The sequence below is a fragment of the Pseudomyrmex gracilis genome, unplaced genomic scaffold, assembly GCF_002006095.1.
Source record: "Pseudomyrmex gracilis isolate BER0280 unplaced genomic scaffold, ASM200609v1 scaffold_230, whole genome shotgun sequence".
Taxonomy (NCBI): Eukaryota; Metazoa; Arthropoda; class Insecta; order Hymenoptera; family Formicidae; genus Pseudomyrmex; species Pseudomyrmex gracilis.
The window spans coordinates 150,053-166,065 of NW_018020814.1; the positions used below are offsets into that span (position 1 = coordinate 150,053).

The 16,013-nt window shown below is 34.2% G+C and overlaps 2 protein-coding genes across 5 annotated transcripts in view; one reads left to right on the forward strand and one right to left on the reverse strand.

Annotated features, from left to right (window-relative positions):
- Positions 1–2,596: 2,596 nt before the first annotated feature.
- On the reverse strand, positions 2,597–10,675 carry LOC109858930 (dual specificity protein phosphatase CDC14A). 4 transcript variants are annotated; one of them, XM_020436653.1, is made up of 9 exons: positions 9,820–10,675; positions 9,472–9,588; positions 8,721–8,989; positions 8,270–8,570; positions 6,831–7,200; positions 6,359–6,694; positions 5,193–5,321; positions 4,540–4,815; positions 2,598–3,446 (listed from the first exon to the last, which is right to left on the reverse strand). In XM_020436653.1, exons 2-9 carry the CDS (start codon positions 9,518–9,520, stop codon positions 3,404–3,406), a joined length of 1,773 nt encoding a protein of 590 aa, XP_020292242.1. In that variant the 5' UTR covers positions 9,521–9,588; positions 9,820–10,675; the 3' UTR covers positions 2,598–3,403. The 4 variants fall into 4 exon arrangements, with proteins under 4 accessions (XP_020292243.1, XP_020292244.1, XP_020292242.1 ...); XM_020436652.1 differs by having other exon boundaries at positions 9,700–10,675; XM_020436654.1 differs by having other exon boundaries at positions 2,597–3,446; positions 4,540–4,764; positions 9,472–10,675.
- Positions 10,676–12,007: 1,332 nt separating this feature from the next.
- LOC109858934 overlaps positions 12,008–16,013 on the forward strand; it is a 9,121-nt gene continuing 5,115 nt past the window's right edge. Inside the window, exons 1-4 of the mRNA XM_020436658.1 lie at positions 12,008–12,109; positions 12,176–12,311; positions 12,423–14,969; positions 15,039–15,249. Of these exons, the coding sequence (XP_020292247.1) occupies positions 12,455–14,969; positions 15,039–15,249 (2,726 nt within the window). The 5' untranslated portion in view covers positions 12,008–12,109; positions 12,176–12,311; positions 12,423–12,454. The remainder of the gene's footprint in view (positions 12,110–12,175; positions 12,312–12,422; positions 14,970–15,038; positions 15,250–16,013) is intronic.

Genomic DNA, 16,013 nt, shown 5'->3' on the forward strand with positions numbered 1-16,013 from the left:
TATATATATATATATAATAATACATTAAAAATGTGTCACTTTTATAACAAACAAAATATTTTTACTTAGATTTTTTTCTAATAGTTCTGTGATTAGTAATGTTATATTTGTAATATTACTCTGTGGGATGTAGAAATGGAAAGACATTTTTGTCAATTGGCGCTATTAATTCTTATGTACACATTTTAAAGTTTACATTGATAACATTGACAAATCTCAATCAAGGTTTTAAGAATTTAAGTAGTCTCATTTTTTACATACGCACACACGTAATATTATAAATAAACACTACAATATAAACCGATATAATATTCGATCCTAATAATATCTCTCATAGATATCTATTTATTAGATATTGCAATATATATCCAGAAAATATTCAGTAGATATCTCTGAACATCTGGTAAGGAAAGAAATTTATAAATGCTCTTCACATACATAATTCACAATATTTTTGAACAGGTATCAAAGCAGCGAAGAGCTATATTTTTACAATTTTTTTCACGTTTTTCTCTTATTCCGAAACTAAATATAAACTTTTATTCCGAAAATAAATAATTGTTCTCTACTATTAAATTGCATTACTTAGATCTCTATTGACTATATTTTTCTAAACATCACATTTTATTAACATGTGTTTTTAAACACTGTAATTAGAAACAAGAAAGTTATGTATATGTTGTAAATAAATACACACATATATACGTAGTAAAATATGTCTAATATGTATAAACACAATATATATCCTACCAGAAATGTATGTATAAAACATACATATGTACATGTGTGTATATATATGTACCATACATAAAAAATTTAGTTAAAAACTATACATATATATACTATACAACTACAGTCTATTGACACAGCTTCATTTTTTTTAACTATATGTGTATCAACTTTACACTTAAAAAATAAATTTTTCAAATATCTTAAAATACACGTGACAGTTCATGAACAACTATCGTTACTCTTACGACTGCCACTTATCATTTAGATATCGATAGTCAATTTTGAAAATTTCTTTTTGTTGCATCAAAGACAAAATCGAGCAATGTTATAATTCAGATTTCTTTAATATTTGTTTGCTTTTATTTAATAAAAATTTGTTTTCCATTTATATACATATCACACATCTCGACACAACTAATTAGTGCGCGAGATCGTTAAATCGATAATATATTTATATATGCATTAAAATAAATATAATATATAAATTAAAATAATGTTCCGATTATATATATATATATATATATATATATATAAATACTGTTTAAAAAAAATAATACAAATATGAATAGTCTTTTTCACCAGAACTATTGCAATTGCATTACTGCGTAAAAACCTGCATCTTTCGAGATTATTGATACAAAATATATTAAAAAAAGAAGTCCGTGGATACTCGTAAGAGTAACAGCTAAACTTCAATTTTACATAAAATAAATTTTCACGATAATTCCAAGTACACTTAACGTACACTTTTATAATAAAGCGCTTCATTCATATAGAGATATAAAATATTTGTCTTATCTTCAGGCCAATTTCAAATCACATGATACATTTTTAAAGTATTAATTGTTCTTTCTTTAATATAAAACGTTTGATAAAGTTTTTATCCAGAATATAAAGGGGTTTTAGAAGATTCAATATAAGTAGTAACAATTTATATCAGAGTTATATATTTATTTCATCACATTGTTTTGATATGTTTTGCTCTAAAATAGACACACAAATGTTTTCTTGCAAATAAGTTTTGCAAAATAATATGTATGTTTTTAAAAAGAGACCTGAAGATAACACGATATTTTTCACATATTAAAATTTCTTTTTTGATAAACTATTTGTATCAATTTATGTGTGTGTGTGTATATATATATATATATATATAGTGTGTGTGTGTGTATTTGCAAAACCCAAAAAAAGAAAATTATGAAATCACACAATTGTATAAGTAAAATATACAAATTTATATTTCGCTTAAAACAATAAAACAATGTACAAATACATTCAATCTTTTTCTAATTTAATGAGGAATTCTACAATTCTATAGCTTCTACCAACAATCTGGTAAAAATGTGTACTATCAATTTTACGTAAACTGTGTACGTACATAGCACATATATATACTGAAATATAGAAATCTAAATTTTCTTTTCTATATATATATATATTATATTTTTCTTTTTTTTCTTTAAAGTAAATGAAAGTAATTTCCCCCAACAAGTGTCATATAAATTAGTGTCTCAAAGATTGTTAACATTAAATTTAAACATAGTCATGTGTATGTATATATATTTTTTTTTTTCAAAGTTTCAAAGCTAACACGAATAATACGCGATTTGTATTTCGTTTTACGAATCTTAAATCACGTAGCTTAATGCTAGCTTTTAACATACTACATTCTTTATATATCAAGATGATCAATAATAGATATTTTGCTATTTTCAATTTCGGTTCGCAATAATTTTTTCATAACAATAAATTTATATAAATAAATATATATATATACATATATCATATATCATATATTATATATCATATATCATATATCGTATAAATATATATATATATATACATATATCATATATATATATATATGTAGAGATGTTTACTTCGAGGCCGTCTTTTAGAATTTACATAACAATAGTAAAAATCACTTATTACTCATAGGAAAACGAGTATTTTTATATAAAAAAATATTATAATTTTATTTTATTTTTTTTATAACGCGATAAAAATAATCAATCTTTTTCTTTTTCTCATAAGGTAAATAAAAACTTAAATCAATGTGAAAGAGGAATGTATCTTAGGTTGCGTATAAAATATATGTTTACTAAATGTAGCAAAAAGAATACGCAAACGTTAAAAAAATTTTTGATAAAACTGAAAAAATTATTGAGAACAGATCTTATATACATAAATGGTTTATATAAATGATCGGCATGATTTTTGAAAAAATGTATCTACAAGTCCTTATTCTCTGACCAGCAGAAGATTAAAGTGAAAGAACAACAAGAATTTAATAAACTTTTTTTCATGAAGATATAACAAATTCAATACTTTGACTTTTTTTTTTTGGAAGAACGGTTAAAAACTGTATAAGCTATATATTAAATGCCACTGCAACAAATTCATATCCCAAGATACACAGATATGATAAGAAACTATATTAACAAATGATGCAGTGTTGATGATTAATAATAGTTTTTTTTTTTATAGATCTTCGTTGATTTTTGAGATACAAAAGTCTGGATAAAGCTTGCTTGAACTGAAGGGTTGAAGATCAGTGCGAAGTGCTTTTTTTTTACTGAATGATGGGATTTAAGCGATGAGATCTTCGGCGCTGGTGAGATGCTCCAGTTACCTGACAGTCCTCCCCAACGCCACTGGGAATATCGGTTAGTCATCTGATAAATGCACTTTTATAACTTTTTGTTGTGCGCACACTGCAAGTCACAGAAATAAATGACATCGGTTCGTTAGCTACCTCTGGTGCTACTTGTATCGTTGCTTAAGCACTAAATAACGTTAAACGTACATATTACTTGTGTGAGGCCTGGACTAATATATAAATATCTCAACTTTCAAAATATTTTCAACTTTGTTGTTGCCCAGGTCTAATATAAGATTTAGTATGTATTGCATGCTTGGACAAAAGAGAAACAAAATTTATCGTGCCACACATGCGGATTATCGCTTTATCACTCAAAAGTGGCGATAAAAAAATTTTTTCCTACTATTTTTTTTTTTTTTTTATAATTTAAAATATCTTTTCTAAAATTTATACACAAATAAATAAGTTTTCAATAATTTTGGTGTTATAAAAGATACGAATAAAAATTTATATACAAAATAGATAATTCTATATTGAATAGAAATATATTGAATATTGAGAATGGAAATATATATATATATTCATTATGTACATACCACAAAAGACAAAAGAGATATAAATCTTTTAATTTAACATAAAATAAATGTGAGAGATAATTTTAATATGTATTGCATTCAATTATTAAATCTAGTAAATATATATATATATATATATGTATATATATACACACGCGCGCGCGTCGCGTATGCGTGTGTGTGTGTATGTGTGTATCTTTATAAACTTTATTTCCATAATGCCTGTAAAGATGAGTGATGATATACAAACAATGAAAACAGGATAGGGGTAGTTTTGTACAAAAAAATTGCACTTGCATAATGATAATGAAGCAAAGCTAATGGCTTCTGCGCACAGTATGCGGCAACACATAGATCACACGCGCGATGGTTAAATTAACGTTTTTTTTTTATTTTTCGGAATTATATTATCTATTATTTTTTACGTGGTCGCCGTGTCGACTCTTCTGCCGCGTTATGTTCAGGAGCCATGAGTGTTGTGAAAGCGATGAAAATATACAGGAAACGGGAGAAACGGGTTAAACTATTACAAATTTTTACTCAAACAAGCAAAAAGTACATAAAAAAAAACTGCATAACCATAAGATTTAGAGACCCAAACTCGAGAAACAGGCACGGTTATTGACTTACTGCCTGAGCGAATAGCGAGTAACTCGGTCTGCCGACCTGAGGATCATATTCATGCGTTGTTGCGGCTGCGGTACCGTATGATTGGCAGACGAGTTTGTAGCATGGGCCTGTGCAGCCATGCAGGAAGTACGTTTGGCCTTTCTCACTGGCTTTGATACGGTTAAAGATGTAACTGTATTGGTGGAAGTTGTATTGTTGTTATGGCTCTGTGTTGTCGGTTTAGACCTAATACGGCAGGAAGATGGATCACAGCTACTGCTGACCAACCAAATGTTTCTACAATTTCCAGTCACAATAAAGAAATCCTATGTCTCATTTGAATGGCGCGCATGCCGTTTATCGATAAGTAATAAAATTCAAATCAGCGGATGCTTATTACAAATGTGTGTTAATAAATTATAAATAGAACTTACAGAAGAGACCAAAATATTAATATAAAATATTAATAGAAAATATTAATAAACTATATATGGAAGAAATAGAGAAAAGATATAAGGTAATGTACAGAACGTAAAAAAAGAATTTGATAATGTGTAGAGGAAAAAACTGAAGAAATTTTACGTCTTCTAAACTACTTGTACTTGTTGGTCAAAATATATATATATATAATATATATATATATACATATATATATATATATATATTTGTCTAACCTTTTCACAACTGTCGTTGCAGATGAACGTGATAGAAGTCTTTTCGTAGGATCTCTCTCTTTATTTGCCGCTAGAGACGCAATAGTCCCCTTTTGACTTCTGGTTTGTAACAAAGGTCCCAAATAAGGACTGTAAATATAATATATATTCTATGTAGGACAAACTTAAAAAGGCAATCAGCCTTTTTAAAAAGCACGCGAAAATTAATTGTAACTTTTCACTTGTCCTACGTGGTGTATAAATAAAGAGATTGTGGAGTATTTATATTATCACATATTCTTAATGTACTTTAAGAGACCTTTTATGTAAATTGACATTATTATGTTAAAAATACTAAAATTTATAGACTAATGAATGAAAATAAATTGGGTTGTAAGAGCCGTTTGCAGAATGTTATGCAGAGAATGTGCTTAATTATATTGTATATATATGTATACACATATATAATTCGAAATAATTTTTTTCCTCCATATAGGACGCTATAGATTTGCGTCACATATATATGAAGGATACACCGAATATCCCCCTAACCAATTTTAAAATATTGCGAAAAAAAAAACTCCTCAGCCAAGAGTCGAACCTGAGTCGAGCCGTCGCCTTCCCTGTTAGGCTACCGAGGCTATTTGGAGTTTGTCTCGCAATACTTAGCACACATCTATCGAATATTGAACTGATAATAACGCCATCTTCCACCAGCGTAAATTTTTAATTAATAACAACAAGAAGAAGATTCTTCGGGCTCGGGAGTCTTTGGACTAATGAATGAAAATAAATTGGGTTGTAAGAGCCGTTTGCAGGATGTTATGCAGAGAATGTGCTTAATTATATATATATGTATACACATATATAATTCGAAATAATTTTTTTCCTCCATACAGGATGCTAGATTTGCATCACATATATATGAAGGACCCCGTATACCCCCCTAATTAAAATTTATAATATCGGTTTTATTTGAACTGGAAAGATCCATGTTACAAATGGATTGAATTGTTTTGTATATTAAATAACGCCGTGTTGTATACTTCAAATTGCTTTTATATTTCTCAACATAAATGTAAAATTTATTTGTTAAAATCTGAGGCTTGACCTGATTTTTGTATAAATTAAAAATCAGTAAAAATGTATAAAAATCGTTGATAAAAATAATAATGCACAGCACTTACTGTACGGTAGACGTCGTTGTACTTGCGAAAGGAGATTGTGTCATCGACATGCCTCTTCTTCTGGCTTTGATTCTGCACAATTTATCACCCTGAGTCAGTGTGTTACATCTAGGAGTAGCACTAGCTCCAGCTACCGGTCCAGGATCGTCCAATTTTATCTCGTCTACGCGATGCATTATACCGGATACATTATCCTCCACTAAACTCTTTAGATTTCCCTGGAAAGAAACTGCTCTGGGCCTGCCAGCTATTGAATATATCCCATATTTATGAACCGGATTTCCATTTTGAGGTTGCAATGGTTCCTTTAACAATGATCGAAGATATGCCTCTTTCCTAAAGTATATAACAATTTATATACATATATATATATATTTTTTTTACAAATATATATTTCATAGTTTTTTTTTCTCATAAAATAAAACACTAAATAATTCATAAAAAGAAACTAAAAGAAGTGACAAATACCCACTTCTCTAGCCACTGTTGCTGATGCCCAATTACAGAACCTGGCCTACATATCCTTATCCAAGCAATAGTTTCGTGAGCTGTTAAATGATAATGCTTCATAATGTAACAACCAATGAGAGAACCTGTTCTTCCAAGACCCGCTTTGCAGTGCACAGCAACGGCGCCGTTTGCATTTTCCGCTATTTTAAGAAACTGATGCATTATCGAATCCGTTGGTGTCGAACCGTCCACAAAAAATAAATCTTTATGAATAAAACCGGCGTCGGTGAAGCTTGATGCGTCGTAAACTTTTTTATTAAGTCGCACGACCGTTGTCACGTTGTTACGACGAAAATACGTAAAATATGATTCCGGACCGTGCAGTGGATAACCTATGGAAAAAATACTGTACAATCAATATGCATTGATACCGCTTGATACAACTGATATCATTTATGTATACACAGAAGTGCAGGGTTGGCAAGAAAAAACCAGGGGGTGGAAAAAACCATGGTAAATTCCGGTTTTAACCGTCCTGGACTTTATTCCTAAACTGGCATAAACTGGCAAAAATTATACAAATGATTAATACATGTATTTATATTATGTAGTTATAAAATTTATATTATTAATATTATATTATTTATATTATATTATATTAATATTATAGTATTAATACATGTAGTTATAAAACTTTTTACCAATCTATATCTTGTTCGCAATTATATTCAACATTTGTATTTAACATTCTATAACAGAAAACTAGTTTGTTTGATATTTCAACTCCTAATCTATTGCGTACTTTGGTTTGTATGAAACTTAAATTCGAAAATAATCTTTCTATTGACGCCGAACTCGCGCTGGACAGTTATGTAGATGCATAAAAAAATTAATAAATTCTGCAGGAAAATCATCATTTTTACATAATGCTTTCCACGACGTTCTGACATTTATATTTCTAGCTTTCTAAAAAAAAAAATGATTTTAGAAAACATTCTAAAATATTAAATATTAAATATTAATATTTAATATTAATATTTAATATTAAATATTTACTTCGGTTTAGAAAACATTAATTGTTGCCGGTTTTTTTCCAGAAAATACCTGGAAAAACCGGTTTTTACCACTGGCACGGACTTTTTCCAAAAAAAACCGGACTTTTGCCAACCCTGCAGAAGTGAATATAGACCGATTGACTCTCCAATGCGTTAACAATGGTTTTGTTCAGAAAACTCAACAGTTGCGCAACGATTGAGAGATCATCAATTGTAACAGAACTATTTTTTAAAACTGCCACGGTTTCAAAAGTACGGTCCACAATCATAAGTGATCATCTCTCAACCGTTGTGTGCAATTGTTGAGTTTCTCAACGTAACTAATGCTCTAGTCGGCAAAAAAAAAAACAAAAAAAAAACAAAAATCAACCTGATGTCATTGGTACACTTATCATTAAATATGTACCATCTTCCATCTTAGATCTTGCGTGTGGACCACAAAAAGCAATAAATTTCCCAGGAACTATCCAATTTAAATCCCCATTCTCCACCCTTTCAAAGTGTTCGTATTCTTTATAACAGAAATCTTCGAAATTAAAGAAACCGAGTAGATGGCACTTGTATATAGCACTTAGACAATCCTTCAACGATATTTGATAGCAAGGTGGTCCGATGGAAGCATCGCGGAACATGATGAAAGAAGGAGTATTTGGACTTTTTGTCAAACATTCATACGCTTCCTGCGCTGTACGCTTGCAGTACAATATCTAAAAACAAAGATACGTGTGAATTTCTTTTGCACATCAATAAATACCAGTCTTCCTACTTTTTATTGAAAATGTAAGAAAAAAAATATATATATATATATATATATAGTGTTTATAAAATATTGTAGAAAAAAAACTTTGGTTTATTACCGCATAACTTCCTATGAGAAACGCAGCATTTACTCTTTTTTTTGCATCCATTATACTCGTATAATGTACAAGTTTCTTTTTGCTAAGAGCAATGCCCTTTAACTTTTTGTTTACTTTTTGGCAGTACCTGTAGAGCATTGCTAAATTCAGAGGACCAAAATCAGCATAAAAATTTTCATACACCAATTCGTGATCGATACTGAAGTAATGTGTGTTTGGAGTACTTTTTGGTCTTATTTGCGTTCTAAGAGTCACAAAATATAATCGATCTGGAAAGAAAAGACAAAATAAGTAAGATTATTTATAAGTAAAAATTTATATACATATCTTATATAAGATTTATATCTTAGATTTATAATACAAAATAAAAAAAATCTAAATCTAATCTTTAAACTTAAAAAAACCAAATCTAATTTTTAAAAATTAAAATATTTCAAAAGAAATTTAATATAAATAATAAAAAAAAAAAAAACTTGAACTTTCAAACTGAAAGGATTTTTTGTGAAAAAAAAACCATATGTATAAAAAATGTGCATAATCGAAACAAATACAAAAAAACAATTTTTATTGAACTTCCAGAAAGGATGTTTTATTTAAAAAAAAAAAACAAACAAAATGTATAAAAATCAAAAATACATGAACAAAAGTATACAACAATTTTGATACCATAATGGAAAAAAAAAAAAAAAAGATACAATTCTATTTTCCAATTATTAAAAATAGACTAATCTGCAGCGGGATAACGGATTACCTTTTATGAATTCAGCGGCACATACCAAAACCTCGTTTGTATCTTCCATCGTGATCCAATTGTGGATGTAATACGGCGTAGTAAAATAGATACCGATCAGGTGGATCTGTCATCAGCCTGATGTTAAATGCAAATGCGAGTGTTCAATTAGCGCGATATATATATATATATATATATATATACATATATATAGGCAAGCACGTAATAAACACGCTGGTAGGTAGTTACGTAGTTTAGGTAGGTGTAGGGTAAGTAGGAGAGTAGGCGGGTAACTAGGCGAAGTGTCTTCTATATAAACTCTAGCAAAAGGAGTCTCTCTGCTGCCTACACGCGCTAATCTTTAATTACGTGTGTAACGTGCGCCGTTGTTAAGAGACTCCGCGCAGAAGACGTCATACGGTTGGAGGGAATGCGTGTTGTGTGCGCACAGAGATTTCGCCAGACGACGACGACGACGACGACGACGACGACGACGATGACGACACTGCTCGCACACCTCCGATTTGTTTTATACACACGGGGGCTCGTGAAGGAGAAGAAACACGCGCTTGACACTTAAAGACTCGAGAGAGAGAGAGAGAGAATGACCGTTACGGAGAATTCAAACTCTTTGGGGGGGAAAAAACGGAACCGGAATTTCGGCGATGGCCGCTGGTAAATGCGGGCGCGCGTCTCTCCGCGGTCTACTCTATTCCCGTCTGCTGCTGCTGCTGTTGCGGCAGTTTCGCGTGAAAATTTTTACATTTGCGTTGTAATAGCTCGCACTTTGCATATTATTACGTCGTCGGAACATTTTTACGTAATTAACGGAATGTTTTGCGCATCTCGAGCGAATCTCCTCGTCGTCCTCGTCGCTGCTGCTGCTACCACCACCGCCGCTGCCGCCGCCGCCGCCGGTCACCATTATCCGCCGAAAGTCGAGCAGAGCGCGACTTTTGATTCGGTCGCCGCCATCTTGCTCGCTGCCGCCCGCGCGTAGTGGATTGTCGGGTTGAATCGTTCTTCTTGATGATGATACCGGTGCTGCTGCCGACGACGAAATGACAATCGCGCGATCGTGGTCGCAAAGAACATCGCAAAACGAGATCAATCGATTTGTGACGGTTTCACATAAAATCACACGTACCGATGAACGAGTGGGGTTTAAACGTCTCAACAACGAGCGTCAGCTGTCGCCGCTACGCCGCCGACGATGTTCGACGGTCTGACGTTAGCCGCTCGCGCAAAGCAAATCGCAGTGCGAATGCGCGCGCGCGTCTAACGGTCGAATTTTGATACGGTGGGTCGAGTGTTGGATGGATTTGCGCTCGCTCGAAAATCAGCCAAGACAGCGGCGGAATATATATATATATATATATATTCGGAAGCAGATTTACTATAAATTACAAACGTGTTTAAATGTATAATACATATATGTATGGATTTAAAAAAAAACATCGGTTTCGCAATTATTCAATTAAAGACGATTTTTGGCGATCGTATGGTACGTATACCAAAGTGTACCAAACTATAGTTCGAGTGACTTCAGATTATAGTTTGGTACACTTTGGTATATGTATCATACGATCGCCAAAAATCGCCTTAACTTAGGCTGTGTTCTCCAAAATTCACTGCCAGCGATAAAGATCTATAGTTTGCGTCACGTATATTATACAATTTTTAGCACTGGCGTCGTGCTGGCGGTAAATTTGGAACGCAGCCTCAATCGTCTGATTGGGTGCGTTCAGACAACTCAACGGTTGAGAGATCATAGCTTATGATAGGACTAATCTTCAAAATCTGGAGCGGTTCCAAAAGTATGATCCAATCAGAAGTGATTATCTCTCAACCGTTGTGCAACTGTTGAGTTGTCTGAACACACTTATTAGGTGCGTTCAAANAACTCAACGGTTGAGAGATCATCNCTTATGATAGGACTATTCTTCAAAATCTGATGCGGTTCCAAAAGTATGATCCAATCAGAAGTGATTATCTCTCAACCGTTGTGCAACTGTTGAGTTGTCTGAACGCACCCATTGTTCTATTGGTATTGACCAATCGCATTATTTGTTTCAGCCGAATTGATCAATCACGGTTGTGGCTTTTACATTGAGCGTAACTTGCGTCAGCCAATCAAATCGTCTTAGCGTATTTGCGCATGGTAACTGAGACGATTTGATTTGATGACGCAAGTTATACGCTCACTGAACTATAAAGCCTGTTCTACATTGGGTGCGTTCTGACAACTCAACAGTTGCACAACGGTTGAGAGATAATCACTTCTGATTGGATCATACTTTTGGAACCTCTGGGTGCGTTCAGACAACGCAACGGTTGAGAGATCATCACTTATGATTGGACTATTCTTCAAAATCTGGAGCGGTTTCAAAAGTATGATCCAATCAGAAGTGATTATCTCTCAACTGTTGTGCAACTGTCGAGTTGTCTGAACGCACCTAATGGGTGCGTTCAGACGGTGCGGTTGAGTTGTCTGAACGCACCCATGGTCAATGGCAAGGCGCGTTCCATATTATAGTTCAGTGGCCACAACTGCGCCAAACCAAACTAACCTTGGAAAAAATTTGGTGTCCCACACCAATTCGTCTTCAACAAATAATTTACATTTATTTAGACACAGACTGGCGTGTGAATTAACAGAGTAGGTTTTTTACAGAGCCATAATATTGCAAAGAAGTAACCATGTCATAACGTCAAGTTATTGTAGGTTACTGCGTTGCGTTTCGTGGGGAGAGAAAAATTTTGTTTAGTCTTCCTATAATAAAAAAAAAATAAAAGTTAATAAAAAGGAAGTATAATTATTAACAAATTGTGGAAGTCTCTTGTTCTCGTCACAATACGTGGTACGTATAGCCAATTATTTAATTTGAAAATATTCAAATGTGTTTTATACACATATTGTTTCACATATAGTATTCCAACAATATTATTGCATTCACGTTTTCTTTTGACAGAAGTAAAACAAAACTAAATAATATCAAGAAAAATGGAAAAAATAGACAATATGGACGTTGATTCTTTGGACGAGAGCACTGTTCCCGCTCCTTTTGTATTCTCCAAACCAAACGCTATAGAAAATCCTCCAAGAATTATTAACTTTGGTCTAGGATCGGATCATTGTTTCGATATTTCTTCTAGTAAAAAAAATATGTTTACCTTTGCAGCACCTACGGTAGTGTCGCAATATAGTTCGGATTGTACAAGTTCTCTAAATAACAAATCCAAGTACAAACCTGTAATTTCGAGAACTAAGACGTACGAACCAACGGTGAATGTGTTTGCAAACGCTCTCAAAGATACGGGAGCGTTCGAACAGCTTAAGAAGAATTCCAGGTCGCAAGTTGCCAAAGTCAACATAAATAACGCGATAACGTGTTCCGGTGTTCCCAAAGAATTGCTAACCAAGTCAATGGCAAAGGAATACTTCATGAAATACGGAAATATTGTAAAATTAACCGTTCGTCCGAAGAAATGCATAATTGTGGTGGTATACGCCAAGAAGGAAGAAGCAAATAACGCGTACTACAGCGCCGGGGAATACAAGGGCGATAAGTTTCACATAAGTTGGACCAAGATGGAATCGCTGCTGAAGGCACCGTCCAAGAAGAAAGATAAAAACATAGTAACAAATTTACTCAAGGCGAGTAACGACGAGATCAAATACGAATTGGAAGCTATGGCGCAATTGGAATACAATTTGCATCCTGTCAAAGGTGCCGAGCTTGTGTCCGACGCGAACACATTGCTGCCGTTAAAAATCAGAACACCGGGTGGGAAAACAACGTCAAAATTAGACAAAGCAGCTGCGAAAGATAAACCGGATGCCGAGATTCAAAAAGCCAAATCGTTGCCCACCACGCAAACTTCGATGGAAGAATTGCAAAATATAATACATCAAGTTGCCGTTACGGCCGAGGATAAGTACAAAGTGTTGGAGGCCAGAGATCGTCTGATGAGATTGAAACGAGTCAAACCGGCTTCGCTCGCGACCGCCAAAGTCACCACCGGCACATGTCCCGACATGTGTCCGGAAAAGGAACGTCTCATGCGCGAATCGCAGAGACAGGTCGCGTCCTACGAACAATTGGAGGCAAACGAGTACAAGATAAATCACGTGACGGCCATCAAGCAATATTCGAGATCTTCGGCGGATCAGGAGGAACCGATGCCTCACGAATTGAGACCGGTTAAATCGTTGAAAATGACCATGAGCTACTTGCTTCACGAAATAGTTGATCTCTGCGAAGACGAGAGCGCAAATCTGGCCGAATGGTATCACTTTTTGTGGGACCGAACCAGAGGAATAAGAAAGGACATCACCCAGCAGGAATTGTGTTGCGTCGACAGCGTCGAATTGATCGAACAGTGCGCTCGATTTCACATCGTCTGCTCGGAGAGACTTTGCGCCGAGGACTCGTCCGTGTTCGACAAGAAGATCAATTCGGAAAATTTGACCAAATGTTTGCAAACGTTGAAGTACATGTACAACGATCTGAGAGTGAAAGGTATCACTTGCGAAAACGAGGCGGAATTCAGAGCTTACGTGGTTTTGCTCAATTTGAACAACGGCAATTTTCTGTACGATCTGCAACAGTTGCCGAGATCCGTGCAAAATTCGCCGGAAGTTCAGTTCGCGATCAAAGTTTACTTCGCACTCGACTCGAACAATTATTACAAATTTTTTCAACTCGTTCGAGAAACAACTTACTTGAACGCTTGCATATTGTTGAGATATTTCAATCAAATCAGACTGAAGGCTTTTCGCGTTATAATCAAAGCTTACTGCAGAAGCACGCAAACCGCGTTTCCTTTGTACGAACTGATAGATATATTGGGTTTCGAGAACGAACGGGAAGCCAAATATTTCTGCGCCCAAGTCAGACAGAGTTTGTCGGACGACGACTTGCACGTTTATCTGAATCGTCAGAATTTCGTTATGCCGGCGGTGAACATACCGCAAATCCGGGCTTTCAATCTGATCGAATCCAAGAGAATTTCTTTGAAGTTCACCGTCGGACAGTGTATCGCCGGTAAAAAAATGCCGGAGAAAACCTACTTGAATCACAAGCCGCACAACAGTTTCGACGCTAACGGAAATCTGAAACCCGAGTCCGTCAACGCCGCTGATCAGAATTCGAATATTAATTTCGAGGTGCAAGATTCGTACGAGTTTGGGGAAAAAGAAACGAAGAAGACGACGCCGAGGTCGATGACGGGAGACTCGAAGAATCAAAACGCCGCGAAGAACGGCAGTAGTCCGGCGCGAATTAAGAAACAAACGTTAACAAACGCGAGCGTGGAATCGACGGGTGTGTCCCATAAACTCGCGTCGGTTTCCGAATCGGTTTCCGTCTCGGATATCTTCAAAACATCGGTATCCGATGCGTACGAACGTTCGAGAGACAAATTTGAGGAAAAGTCTCAATCGAGCGCGCAAGTAAAATCGATATTTGATCAAAAATCGGACGACAGAGCGAAAGCTCGCGAAAATACAGTCGCAGGTAACGACAAACAACAGCCTGCAATTTCTTCAATTAGCAACAATAATAATTTGTTCAAAAATTCCACAGTATTTTCCAAGCAACCGGAAACGTCGCGCGGTGCGGAATCAGTCGCCTCGTTTCAATTGGCCACGAGCAAGAGCATCTTCTCCGGCGCGGGATCCGGAAATATATTTTCGAGGCACGTTGTTCCCCCTCCTCCCCCTCCTCCCTTTCCTTCGTCGTCTTCTTCCGCATTTGGTGGCAATGTTCGATTTCCCGCACCAGTTTCCAAGGTTGGGTAAGTTAAATTTTTTTTTTTTTTATTTAAGTTAAGTTACGGTTAAAGGTCTTAAGAGGGTACTGGAGCCCGGCTTGTAAACTGGATAGAGAGACCTGTAAACCGACGTTTTTAGAACCTAAAAATTTCTTTATTTTTTAATTTTATTTACTGCACAACATTAAAAGCGCTTCCACAGAAGCAAATGAATATACAAAACTATATAAAGCTTTTGAAAATGGGTATATAATGCTTTTTTGAACTTGTTTTTCATTCATAATGATAGTATATGGTATATCAAATACACATCATCACAATATTACTTTTTGTGCATCAATTAGACAATCAAATCATATTCTGAGTGATTTCATTAGATTGTTTTGTGTCGTATGTATTGCTGTAGTTCGGTGTAAATACGTACATAAGCTTAGAAAAAATTTTATATACACGAATATATGTGAGATTTATAGAAGAAAACTGTATAAGAAAAAATTTATGCTGAATTTTGACATTCCAAAGAACAACAGCAAACTCTTAGCATAATTTACTTATTTCTGTAGAAGCGTTTTGGATTTGATGCAGTAAATACGGCACAAAACGAAATATTAAAACGTCGATTTGCAGGTCTCTATAGTCGGTATCCAGTACCCTCTTAAAAATTTTATTTAGTTAAGATACAAGTTAATCCACAATGAAATTAATTGATTAAAAGTTAAGTTAATAAAAAAAAATAATTAACAAGTTAAAAGTTAAATTTTTTTTTATGATTTTTTAGTGTTTTAGTC

What these genes read in the sequence shown, in the direction of transcription:
- LOC109858930 (XM_020436653.1), bottom strand. Translation starts at nt 9,520, where the DNA reads ATGGAAGATACAAACGAGGTTTTGGTATGTGCCGCTGAATTCATAAAA. An exon ending in TTCTCATAGGAAGTTATGCG is followed by an intron (nt 8,571 to 8,720) that starts GTAATAAACCAA and finishes CTTTGTTTTTAG; the next exon opens with ATATTGTACTGCAAGCGTAC. An exon ending in ACTCGCTATTCGCTCAGGCA is followed by an intron (nt 3,447 to 4,539) that starts GTAAGTCAATAA and finishes TGTGACTTGCAG; the next exon opens with TGTGCGCACAACAAAAAGTT.